The sequence below is a fragment of the Macrobrachium rosenbergii genome, chromosome 41 (assembly GCF_040412425.1).
Source record: "Macrobrachium rosenbergii isolate ZJJX-2024 chromosome 41, ASM4041242v1, whole genome shotgun sequence".
Taxonomy (NCBI): domain Eukaryota; kingdom Metazoa; phylum Arthropoda; class Malacostraca; order Decapoda; family Palaemonidae; genus Macrobrachium; species Macrobrachium rosenbergii.
In genome coordinates this window covers 2135469-2149507 of record NC_089781.1, presented here as the reverse complement: position 1 = coordinate 2149507, position 14039 = coordinate 2135469, and the positions used below count along the sequence as shown (strand labels likewise).

The 14039-nt window shown below is 38.3% G+C and overlaps 1 protein-coding gene across 3 annotated transcripts in view; it reads right to left on the bottom strand.

Moving 5' to 3' along the window:
• The window catches only part of LOC136826576 (NFX1-type zinc finger-containing protein 1-like), a 321939-nt gene that overhangs the window by 123430 nt on the left and 184470 nt on the right, over window positions 1-14039 (bottom strand). For all 3 annotated transcript variants that reach the window (XM_067083776.1, XM_067083778.1, XM_067083777.1), the window contains exon 6: window positions 2011-2157. In XM_067083776.1, the coding sequence (XP_066939877.1) occupies window positions 2011-2157 (147 nt within the window). The remainder of the gene's footprint in view (window positions 1-2010; window positions 2158-14039) is intronic.

Genomic DNA, 14039 nt, shown 5'->3' with positions numbered 1-14039 from the left:
GACAATGGGTACAAACCACTTACTCTCCTCAACATGCCCCATTTCCCTGTACAGCCAGAAGAGAGAGTCATAGAACGTGGCTAAACGGGCGGGAGGGCCTTGGCTCTACCTCTGCTGCAAGGGAAAACTTTGAAACATGATGAGTGCAGAGTATCATGAATATGTTCTTACAAAATTTTCCTCAGGAAAAATTTGGGTTAATACAAGTGATATGCAAGTGCTGATTTTATATGTATGCTATTTTCTGCATTTGAGATGTATGCTAATCAATCATTTCACCAAATTTGAAATCCGGTATTTTTGTCAACATTTTAATGTCCATTGCCATACTTCCATTCTTGAGCATATGGTCTTAAATTTCATTATTACTTGTGTTTAGTCAGTAAACTGCTTATGGTTGCATTTTCTTTACTTAACCTTTAAACCTTTATAAAGAATCATACAAATACAGCAGCTTTGCCTCCATCAGTATTTAAAAAATCAGTCATCAATTGAACAATCCTTGTTCCTGTATCTAATGTGAAGTTCGTGACCATCTTAGGCCAACAAGTCAAGCTCGGTGCTACACCCACTTATTTGAAAACTATAGAATTTGTCAATGTCTTCTTTTGTAGACATCCTAATTCGTCAACAATGTCAGTCAATATTAAACCACTGTCCAAAAAGATGTAGTTCATTGTCAAATAAGTAAACTGAATACCTGCCTATCAGTTGTCTTACCACAATGACGGAAACAAATCTGAGTATAATAGATCCATGACTCAAAGTTCATCCTGAAATGCAAGAATCAAAGTTTATCCTGACAAGGAGGGAGCAATACGTGATATATACCAAAATAATCTAAACTTTTTGTGTTTATACTCTGTCATCTTCCCACTGACATGGGACTTCACAGCTATCATAATAGAGATGTATGATTAACTTTAATAACTGAGAATATTATACCACTATAATAATGATATCATACATTATATTCATAAATCCTGAATTCAATCGTATTTTAAAACTTATGGGCACAGGTACATATGAAGTTATCATGATATAAATCTACTATGTAATTTCAACTTAATTCACATAATGTGTAACTGGCAATTTAAACGGTATCCACATACGAAAACATATGTGAAAGCTAACTGCAGCCCCGGTCAGCTATGTTATTATTGTCCATGCAATCAAAATAGCATCTTATACTCTTACAATGGAGGTGCCGTGAGGGTAACATCTCCATTATAAGAACTGGTAAGATTATACATTAGTCTTGTGAGATCTAGAGTGCTATACTGGCATAACTCATGGTATGACAGGAAACCAAAATCTATAAGATTTTGCCACTTTAAAAAAAAAAAAGTCTTAATGCCCTAAGAAAGAAATATATTAGGAGTTAAATGGAGGGATAATCAGAAATTATACCATATGACAAATAACTCAAGCCCCATATGTAAACACGAAAATAATAAAGCTGAGATCAAGATGACTTGGACATGTCCCTCACATTACCAGGGAAGGGGAGGGGGGTTTCATATGTCATGGTGTCAGCTGGGCTCCTCTGAGCTCACAATAGTTGAAGACCCAGACCTTCTTGAATGAGAATTATGAAATGGAGGCTGGAGATGTTTGGAAGGCAAAACACAGGTAATACACAAGTAGTGGATTTTCACAATGACCTTTGTGTCATGCACACACTGGAAGCAATGATGATGATATAATAAAAGCAGCAAGGGGTTATATCTCAAATTAGTGATATAAAAAAAAAGATGGATAAGAGGCATGTCTGACAAGACTAAAGTGGAACTACTATACTGTACTATACTACAGTATCCCATCCTTTAAAAAATGGCCTCAGGTCCTACCTTAAAAGGTAGTGAGATAACAATGCACACCACTTCTGCCTAGACTGGGATTATGGTTAATTTTATATGAACCATTTGCTAATGTTTCCACTTACAAAAAACTATGGTTAAATACAAATATTCAAGTTGTCTGAAATAAGCAACCCTGTTGGTAACATACCTTTCGGAGCAGGAAAAACTGACCAGAATATGGGGTGAGAATTGTTACTTGATCTGGACTGTAGCCTTGAAGCATCAAATGCTTACAAAGACCAATCATGAGTTCTGCTTCATGCAGATTCTCATGACTATTGTTGTCATCACTTTCCTGAAATATATACACAATAAATAACTTAATATATATAAGATTTACCCCTGATCTTAAAAGCAGTGACAAAAATTATACAAATTGCTGAAGAGCTTTATCAAACTAGCTAGATGGAATATTGTAACAAGGAAAATTACACTCTTTGTATCCAACAGTTATTCATTATATATAGTTAAGTGATTACATTTTTAAAATGCATTTCCAATAAGGCACATTTAAACCATGAATATAATAATATCGGTAAGTTGTGCATTCTTTGTCTTAATGGTTTCAAGCAAATTTTCAACTAAGTTACATTTCAAATCTTCCAATAACTTGCTTTTAAAATAATATATTTTCCCATTCCTCTTCAACAACAGAACAATCTCCAATCTTGTTTCATCAGAGTACCTAGGCAAGATTTTTTTTTTTTTTTTTTTTTTTTTTTTTTGAGAAGCTTGGAAACTACACACCCTGTTCAGCAGTCACCACAGATCCTAAGGAGAAGGGTCCAAGGACTTATGGGAGTCTAACTGGGGTAAAATAAGGTATAGGTAGTTTGGTGCCACCAGACACATGCCCACGTTACCTGTGAACCAGAACATTCTCCAAACAGCAAGGGGGGAAGCAAACAAATAGGGGTTACCTCCTCGCATGAAAAAACTGTCTGTTTGGTCACTTCCTGTGCTAGAGTGTGCTTCAAAATGATACCAACATTCTGCCCTAAGAGGTCAGGTTCTCATTACATATGCCACAGGATTGCATTTGGCACAAAAGCATCTCATATGGTTCCCAGGTAACAATTTCTAAGAGGGAGGGAACAGAGATTCTCAAGTCTGTAGTCAGAAAAATTACTGTTTTAAAATAAAATGAAATTTTATATATACTGTACTTACCCAGTAATTACATAGCTATTAGTTTCTTTTAACTGGCAGCTTAAAATTTGAAACTGCGGGTCATACTAGTTTGTTTTGGTTATGGCGACATGCCCCGCCAACTTTCGGAGTAAGAGAAGGCACAACATAGCAAAGAGCTTCAACTTGTTTATGCCCTTATGTCCAAGTGAGAGAGGAGACGGGTGTTTATGTCCTTATGTCTATGCCTTTATGTCCAAGTGAGGGGAGGCGGGTGTTTATGCCCTTCTGTCCAAGTGAGGGGAGGCGGGTGGACTTCGATCATGTAATTACTGGGTAAGTATATATAAAACTTTATTTTATCATAAAAATGTCATTTTTATATAAGTAACTTACCCACACTGAATAGAGGTGGGAATGCTGGACATATCTACCCCAAAACATCGACTAAAATTGTCTGTTGGGTGCCAAGTGGACGTACCACGCAATTGTAAGCTAAAACTCTTACATTCCAGTAATACTCAATCATGTACCTTCATTTGGCAACCAATTGGAAGTCTCTAGCACAATATTTCGATTTATGGTGAATTTTTGAAAAAAACTTTTTTCTGACGCCAGCGCGGTAACTCGGCCAAAAATTTCAGGAACTCTTTCGTCATTTTGTTGTAATTTTTGCACTGTTCTATATTAGCCGTTACATAAAGTTTTATATATGAAAATGTGCGCAATTTTGTGTAGAATACAACAGAAAATAACTCATGGTTGTAGCTTTTATCAGTTTTGAAATATTTTCATATAAATCACGATAACTGCCAAAATTTCAAGCTTCGGTCAAATTTAACTCGACTGAAATGGTAAAAAAATGCAATTGTAAGCTAAAACTCTTACATTCTAGTAATATTCAATCATTTACCTTCATTTTGCAACCAATTGGAAGTCTCTAGCACAATATTTCGATTTATGGTGAATTTTTGAAAAAACTTTTTCCCTACGTCCGCGCCAGAAATTCTTTCGTCACGTTGTCGTAATGTTTGCACTGTTTTATATTAGTCGTTACATAAAGTTTTATATATGGAAATGTGCGCAATTTCATGTAGAATACAACAGAAAATAACTCATGGTTGTAGCTTTTATCAGTTTTGAAATATTTTCATATAAATCACAATAACTGCCAAATTTCAAGCTTCGTCAACTTTAACTCGACCGAAATGGTAAAATAACGCAATTATAAGCTAAAACTCTTACATTCAAGTAATATTCAATCATGTACCTTCATTTTGCAACAAACTGGAAGTCTCTAGCACAATATTTCGATTTATGGTGAATTTCTTAAAAAAAAAAAAAAAAAAAAAAAAAAAAAAAAAAAAAAAAAAAAAAAAACTTTTTCCTTACGCTCTGCGCTGTAACTCGGCGAACATCTCAGAAATTCTTTCGTCATGTTGTCGTAATGTTTGCATCGTTTTACATTAGTCATTACATAAACTTATATATATGAAAATGTGTGCAATTTCATGTAGAATACAACAGAAAATAGCTCATGGTTGTAGCTTTTATCAGTTTTGAAATATTTTCATATAAATCACAACTGCCAAAATTTCAAGCTTCGGTCAACTTTAACTCGACTGAAATGGTCAAAAAACGCAATTGTAAGCTAAAACTCTTACATTCTAGTAATATTCAATCATGTACCTTCATTTTGCAATAAATTGGAAGTCTCTAGCACAATATTTCGATTTATGGTGAATTTTTGAAAAAAACATTTTCCTTACGTCTGCACGGTAACTCGGCCGAACATCTCAGAAATTCTTTTGTCTCATTGTCATAATATTTGCACCGTTTTATATTAGTCGTTACATAAAGTTTTATATATGAAAATGTGTGCAATTTCATGTAGAATACAACAGAAAATAACTCATAATTGTAGCTTTGATCAGTTTTGAAATATTTTCATATAAATCACGATAAATAGAAAAAATTCGACTTTCAGTCAACTTTAACTCGACCGAAATGGTTAAAAACTGCAATTGTAAGCTAAAACACTTACAGTCTAGTAATATTCAATCAATTAGCTTCATTTTTCAACAAACGGGAAGTCTCTAGCACAATATTTCGATTTATGGTGAATTTTTAAAAAAACATTTTTACGTCCGCGTGTTACGAATTCATGCATCATTTTGTGATAATATTTTCTCTGTGTTGCTTTGATCGTTTTACAATTTGTTATATACCAAAATCATCGCAATTTAGTGTACAATATAACTTAAAACAATTAACTCATTAGCTTTAACCGTTGTGCTTACAGCGCGATTTGTATACAATTATATGAGTTTTGTTTTTTTGCTGTCATATATTCCAATATTTATATATGATAACAATATTTTTTTCATTTCTGATGGTTGCATACTAAACTTCAGGCAATGAAAAAGGAGCCAAAAATGAACTCTTAATCTTAAAAACTAAGCGTGCTGTGATTTTTTTAAAAAAACTTTTTTTCCGCTTCGGCGCTAACTCACCGAACGCCACCGGCATACGGGAGACGTTTTTGTAAATAGAGGCTCGGCGTTTAAGGGTTAAAAGTAATGAGTTTGAGAACAGAAATTTGCTAACACTGAATCAATATTGTTGAACCTTACCTGATAAGAGAGCTGCTACAGGTAGATACAGCCTCTGGTTGGCGCTAATCTCATCCAGTAGAGGCGAGGCGGTAAAGCCATGAGGGCCTACTACTACAGTGGGTGCTTTGTAGCCATGGACCATAACCACCAAAAACCAAATTAAAAACACCAATACCCACCAATTAAAACCAAAAAACTGGAGGGTACTCCAAGTACATAGTACTCTCAGGCTCCCTGAAAACTCAACACCATATGCAAGGCATAAAGATTAAAGAAAGGACACTGCTTCCTATGTTTCCTCCCCAAACACCACGCCAGCCATGTAAAACAGACCCAAGGTACTGCACTGATTGTAAGTAGTCTTGTTATCCCTTAAGGGGAGCGTCCGGCGACCCATGGGGTCTGGAAACCCATTTTCAGTTTATGACGGTTTTGGGTAGGAAAACCACTCTACTTTAAGTTTCAAACAATTTTTTTTATGAAATATGTATAAATCATGGCTAAAAAGGCTTCAAACTACACTTATCTATGCCTCATCTAGCACGGGGGGTCGGGCAAGAAACACTAATCCGGTAGGGAACTTTTTTCTGTCCTGAGTAACTGAACATTTTTTTCTATAGTCTCTCCCTAATTTAGAGATCTGTTTTCCTAAATGAACTCGACGTTTTCTTTGAATGATACGAGTTTTCTAAAAAACCAAAGATAAGCCAGTAAAGTAAGTTCTGTTCATTTCTTCGTCTTTTCGTAGATATTTGTAATGATTTTGCGTCATTATCATATTCATAGTAGCATAAGGTAATAGAGATGATAATCAAGTAAGCTAAAAGCATGAAATGTGGTCAGTGATAAAGAAAGACAAATGTATAATCGCCCACATGCATTGTCTGTTCACAGTGTTTATCTGAAGTTATAATTTTTCAAACTTATGTATACTGAATTCTATTCAAACAATCTTAATAAAAATTACAGTATATGTTTATAAATATGGTTTCTATATATCCTCCAAATTTCAAGTCTCTAGGTTTACTTCAGAATTTACAGAAGTAAATGTAGTATATGAAAACTTTGACGCTCGTTTTCTCAAAACTTAAGATTTTCGGAAAAAAATTAATTATACTTTTTTGTTTATCGACCGATTTTAGTCGTTCAAAAACCAAATAATAGAGCATTAAAATGTCTAAATATTTATAGCACAGAATTTTTAAATTTGATTTTTACCTATTGAAATTATCGATTAAAAATATTAAAAAACAAATACTACGTAAAAAATATATAAAAAAAACCATTTTTTTTTTCTAAATTGATTGAAAAACAAAAAAGTTTATAGTTTGAAAAACCCATTTTCCCATAAGGTTAATGTAAAGTGGACGCTCCCCTTAAGTAATGCAATGCAAACACCGACTTGCACTTCCAAAACATTGCTTGCACAATTGATGTGAGGGATAAATTGCACTTAAACGCCAAAGATGTAGTGACAGCTCTCTCATCTCATGGGGTTTTAACTTGTAAGAGGAGAGCGAGTTTTCACTCACCATGGAATGTGCTTCCAAAATCAGGTTCCTCTGAAAAAATGCCAGGACATTCTTAGACAAGGGTCTAGAGGGATATTTCACAAAACACCAAAGATTCCTTGAAGTACCGCAAATGTCCTTCATTGTGCGAAGATAAAACTTAAGGACCCTTACTGGACAGAGAGTTCTTTCTTCTTCAGACAGTCTTACTATCTCAGACAAGCTCTTGATCATAAAAGAACGAGGCCATGGATTTGATGGCGATCTGTTCTTAGCCAGAAAGTCTAGGGAAAAGGAGCAAACTGCATTCCCCTGAGAAAATCCGATATTTCTGTCTAAAGCATGGATTTCACTGGATCTCTAGTGGTGGCCAAAGCGACCTGAAAAAGTTTTCCTGGTTACATCCCTTAGAGAGAGAGATTGCATGGGCTCAAAACGTGAACTGGACAGCCACTTAAGTACCACGTCTAAGTTCCAGGACAGCAAAAGGTTTTTCTTTAAGCTTTGTGGTATCAAAGGACTTAATAAGGTCGGACAAATCCTGGTTAGACAGTAAGTCCACTCCTTTATGGTGGAAAACTGAGCTAAGCATAGCTCTGTAGCCTTTAATGGTAGAGGTGGAAAGTCCTTTAGCGGAGCGTAGGAACAGAAGAAAGTCCACTATTTTTGCTATACAGAAGTCCACTATTTTTGCTACAGAGGTATCAGAAGAGGACACGTTATTTCGTCTGCACCAGGACCTGAAGATGGACCATTTAGCCTGGTAGACATTATCTGATGTCTGTCTTCTACACTTCACAACTGCGCCAACAGCTGCTCTTGAAAAGTCCTTCTTTCGGAGCAGTCGCCTAACAGTTTGAATCCTGTTAGGGCCAGAAAAGACATGTTTTGGTGGACCCGACAGAAGTGAGGTTGCCTGAGAAGTTGTTGCTTCTGTGGCAGCAGTCTTGGGAAGTTCGCAAGAAGTTCTAGTAGATCTGGGAACTACTCTTTTGCTGGCCAGAAGGGGGCTATCAAGATCATGGACAGGTTTTGATGAGACCAGAATTTGTTGAAGATTTGTCTCACTAAACTGAATGGGGGAAAGGCATACAGATCTCTGTTCGACCAATCCTGCAACACTGCATCAGTCGCCAATGCCAAGGGATCTGGTACTGGTGAGCAGAAGAGAGGAAGTCAGTGATTCCTGGAGGACATGAACAAATCTATCATGGGTTTCCCCCAGAGCCTCCACAGATCCAGACAAACCAATGGGTCTAATGTCCATTCTGTGGGAAGGATCTGTCTGGGACAGCTCAATTCGTCCGCCAGAATGTTGAGTCTCCCCTGGATAAAATGCATTGTCACTTGAGTGTCGTTCTGGTGTAACTAAAGAAGACCCATTGCTGCTTCGTACAGGGAGAATGAGTGGGTTCCCCCTTGTTTCTTGATGTATGCCAGTGCCATCATACTGTCTGAATGCACTGCTACTATCCTCCCTCGAATTTCTGAAGCGAAGCACTGTAGGCACAGAAATATCACCTGCAATTCTTTTACGTTGATGTCCCAGTTTTACTGTTCCTGAGACCAGGTACCTGACACTTCTTTTAACCTCAAAAGAGCTCCCCAACTTAGGTTCGACACGTCTGAAAAGAACTCTACACTGGGGTTCAGAGGTTGAGGAGATTTCCCTTCTGATAGTCTCTTTCTAGAATTCCATCAACAAAGGTCCTCCTTGATTTCCACCGTTATCGGGAACACAGACGAGTCCGGAAACTTTTTCCTGTTCCTGCTGGCTCTGAGGAAGAATTGCAGAGGTCTCAGGTGAAGTCTTCCTTGAGTGACGAATTGTTCCATGGATGAGAGGGTGCCTAGAAGACTCATCCACTGATTGGCTGAGCAAAGTTTAGTTCCAGAATTCTTCCACTGTCTGGAGACACTTTTCTATTCTCTTCGGGACTGAAAAAAACCAAAAATCCAGAGTGTTGATCATCATTCCTAAATAAGGAATCTCCTGAGAAGGCGTCAGGAGAGATTAGTCGGGTCAGGAGAGATTTGTCCCGACTAATGAGAAGGCCCAATTCTTGGGCCAAGAGAAGAGTTGTGCGAATGTCCTCCGTACATTGAGCTTTCGAGCGGGAACATAGTGGCCAGTTGTCTAGATATAGGGAGATCTTTATCCCCACCAAATGAAGCCATTTCACTGGGGAGCCAATAACCTGGCGAACACTTGCAGCACCACTGAGAGACCGAAGCACAGAGCCCAAAATTGAAACACCTTGTCCTGAAACACAAACCTGCGGTACTTTCTCAAAGTCAGATGCACTGGAATGTGAAAGTACGCATCCTGCATCTTGATGGACGCCATCCACTCTCCCTGGCGAATGGATGCAAGGACTGATTGGTTTGTTTCCATCTTGAATGTTCTCTTTTTGACAAAGACATTTAGAGCACTTACATCCAAAACGGGTCTCCAGCCCCCAGATGACTTGGGCACTACAAAGAGACAGCTGTAGAATCCAAGAGAATGAATATCCTCTACTACCTCTATAGCCTCTTTCTGAACAAGGGACTTGGCCTCTAGCAAGAGAGCAGCAAATCTCTCTGAGCCTGGAGAGTAAGCTGTCAATTTGACAGGCTTGCGGGTTAAAGGAGATAGTGTAGCCCTACTTCAGGACAGACACTATCCAAGATTCAGCTACCTTTTGTTCCCACCATTCCCAAATGCAGAGGAGCCACGCTCCTACCTGAGTACGGACTATGACCTCATTTCTTGGTAAGACTTGGAAGACTTGGAGGATCGACTTAATCTTTAAAAAATGGCTGATAAAATTCTATGGCTTGTATAGGGTTCAAACGTGTCCACGAAATATGAAAATTTGCTTGTTTTCTCTAGTTATGGCCTAAAATGTCAATAACTATATACCCATAAAACACCAGTAGGGATTTAGTCTGGTATAGTTTTTGCGGAGCTTCTTTGAAATGAAAATGTATAATGTCAATAATATCCTACTCGTTTTTAGTTATTCAGCGGAGACAAAGATCTGGGAGGAGAGTTACCTATAAACTTCCAAGCTAGAAGGAACGTTTTCATGCTCGGTGCCTTGATTGAACTCTGTATTTTCTGATTAAAAGGGAGTTCACTTCATGCAGAATGTCCTAGAAGTTCAAGTTTTTAAACGCCTCTTTATTTGTTCGTCTGAAAAAGAAAGCAGGTCAGAGGCTGATATTATAGTCCAAAATAAAATGACCATAATAAGTGAAGCAAGACTTGATGAATTACTTGAATCCTAATGGAAAAATATTCCCAGGATCCATTTGTCCAGACACTAATAAAAAGTGTAGGGATACCCTAGAGTAATACCTTGCAGCAAGATCAGACAGGGGGACCAGGAACCTAAAATTTATAAGAATGTGTCTTAGGCACATAAATAAATTAATATTCTTATTTATAATCATTTTGCATTAATTAATACCCAAAAATAAAAATTAAAACCATAAATTAGTTGTAACACAGTCTTTGACTTTTTTTATGTAACTAAAACTTTGAAGGCCTGTTTCTCAAAACATAAGTTTTTCGCTGCATCTCCTCCTTAGTATTGGACCAATCTAAATGAAATATTAAATATAACATGGGGAAACATGGTAGATTAAAACAAAGCCGATTTTAATATTTTGAGTTTCTGATTTTTGGCAATTTTTTTTTTCTGTAATTTTTCAAAATTTCATAAAAAAAAAAAATTCATATCTCGAAAAATAATTGAAAAATCAAAAATCCCGGCTTTGTATCGAAAAGGTCCATATGTGTTTTATACGTGGTTCAAATCTCATCCCTTAAAACCAAAAAGCAAAGGAGGAGATGCATTTTGAAAATAACCATTTTTGAGCTCTAGCGTCACAAAACCTAAGGTCACTCAACAAAAATTTTTTTCCCAGAGTTCCACACAATATCCTTTAACAAACCCACTATATATCAACAACCTGTCGTTAAAAAGTCGGAAACCGCCGATCCCCTTAATGGAACGCTGTGGAAACGGGTATATGATCTTGTTCTAGTCTGGGATCTAGAACGGAGCTCTGAAAGGGAGTTTCTCTGGGAGGAGAGTTGAAGAATCCTTGTGTCTCGCACAGAGGCGATGTCTACTATAGCCTGTGGAAAAAATACTTCTTGTCCATGGGGCAGAATAGGAGGGCTGATCTCTGAGACGGAGTGATGCCTTTCGAAGTAAAAGAACACCAAAGCTCCCTTTACTTCAGTATACCCATGGCGTACTGACTAGCTAACTCTTGCATACTATCGCGAACGCCCCTGTCAATACAGGAAAGTACTCCTAAGAGACCTGACGAGATTTCTTGAAAAGCACTCTATTCTTGAGAAGCTCATCGCTGTATTCTTGGGAAGGTGCTTCCGAGGCTGAAAACATAATTTTGGCTGAGAAGAATGCTGATCGCCTAGCCGAGTCGATAAGGCCAGAGAATCTCCCTGAGAGGAGGCAGAGACTCCCAGGGAAGGAGCTTCTCTGGTCGCATAAAACCTGTAGCTCGATCTGAACAACTTGGAAGGTGGGAAACAAAAAATTGCTTTGCCTTGTTCCCTCTTCTCAGAAAACCACCCTTCTACTTTATCCAGTGCCTTCTCTGCTGAAGAGGGGAGAAGCAATTTTGGTAATTTCAAAGAACCAATTAAGGGGGCTTAAATGAAGAAAGTTGAAGCAGGAATGGACGGAGTAGCTGGCAAAAAAAAAGCTTGGATAAGTCGCTAGCAGGAACCTCAACAGTGCAGAGTACGCCGACGAAAGAGCATCTTGATCTGGAACAACCTCTTCCTCAGAATAGACAGGAGAAAGCAATAAGTTCACTGTTGTCTGAGCTGTATGAGGAGCCTTCTGAAGCAAACTGAGAATATTATCCAGTTTGCTCTGAATTGGGTCAACTGAAGGAGGAACAATGTCCGAGATGACACTACTAAGAAGCGGTGGAGGAGCGGGTGACAATGGGCGCTGTAGAGATGGGAGCCAGTGACGAAACCTGTTGGTGAACGGGTGCCAGTGGGCGCTCAACCGCAAAAGGGAGTTTGGGTGCTTCGACACTAGTTACTGGCCGCTAGGGTGCTGATTGTAGAGATGAAGGTGCTGGGTGTGCAACTCCTGATGTAGTAATTCCTTTATTCGATGAAGAACGTCTACGTGCCACAAGGCGCTTCAGCGCCAATTTACAACCATCGTCAGAAGCAGTAAAAGAGAATTGTTTCAGGGTATCCCAATGACTACATGATGGGCACGTTGAATCCTTGCCCTTCTTACAGAAGGAACAGGCGAAGAAATCTCAAACTCCATTGCACGCCTTTTCAGCTGGCGTGACTGGTCCGCATAGCGTCGTGTGCACCTGGGGCTAAAATCTTTGGAGCTGGAGGACATACAATGAGCACTCACTTGAAGGCCTTTCCAACAGCCTTTGGTTGCAGTCTGGGTTTCATCAACAGACTGAACCAAGGGGCGACTGCTCGGGAGCAGACACCATCGACCTCCCTTAGGCTGCCAGTTTGACTCCTCCCAGGTGCTGGGGAGTCAGTCAAGGACCTTGGCCTAGGAGAATCGGCGAGCCGAACAGCAGCCACCTCCTCCACTAAGACTGCACTTGCACTGGGTGCTCCGGAGTGCTCCGACTCACTTTTATCCATTTGCACTTTCACCAATGACATTAATCTAGCGATCGATTGCACAATTAACTCAAAGTGATGGTGTTGGGGTCAGAAACATGGGAGCCAGGTAAAGGAGAGGGTTGCACAGGTAGAGGAGATGGAATGGGATCAGAAGAAATTACAGGTCCAATTGCATCCGACTTAGCGGATGAATCCTGACTAGCTAAAGCTTTACTAGATTCCCTAGCAATAGCTTTCCTCTTCCTATCTCTAGCTAGTTTCTCAAGCTGTGAATCTAAAGTCTTCCCCTTCTTTAAATCCCAGTCGCTATACTCCTCACAACGTATATCCACTGAACACGTCTGTCCCCTACATTGAACACAAACAGTCTGAGAGTCATAAGATTCTTTAGTCAGTCTAGTATTGCAGCCTTTGCTACAATACCTAATGCATGCAGTTGTAAACCAATGATCAAAACTCACTTAACACTATCTTACTCTTTCGGGCCTAAATGACGTAGTGGTAAATAAAATTACCCTACTCACCTTCCTATCCAACTAACGTACTGCTATGTAAAATTTACAGAAATTTTTCGTACATGTGTTAGGAGTAAATTTTTTTTTTCAGGCAATTAGTGGTTTCCATACGCTAGAGCATACCTTGGACCATGTAACTCAGGCATCAGTACACCAGCCAAGCAGTTCCTGTACTGTGCATGCGCAAATCCCTGGCGTAGTAAAATTCTCACAATGAAATCAGCTGATCCCGTGTGGGATTTGTATGTGGGATTACATTATTGGAAACACTCTGTTTCGTACCCTCTTTTTCTATCAATTTTTTCACCAACTGTACTTATTCGTTTTTCATTCTTTTATATGTCGATATTTAGAGAATTTTGTTGGCTTTCTCATAAAAAATAATTAATTTGGCCAACTGTTATAGTTTTTGAGCTACGAACGATAATGTTGACAATGGTAACATTTTTTTTTATTTCGATCAACTTATAACGTCAAAATGAAACTGTTGTTGTTACCAAAACCATTTTTCTTGACTCTCACTGTATTCCTCAACCTTTCCTCTACATTTTTGTATATTTACAAAGTAATTCCTATGAAAAATAACGGAGATGGAGCTCTTAAATAAAATAACTTTCTAGCACTAATTCTCACTGTACGCCGGCAGTGCGCGCGGTTTCTTACCCTCTTATCTATCAATTTTTTCACCAACTGTACTTATTCATTTTTCATTATTTTATATATCGATATTTCGAGAATTTTGTTAGCTTTCTCATAAAAAAATAATT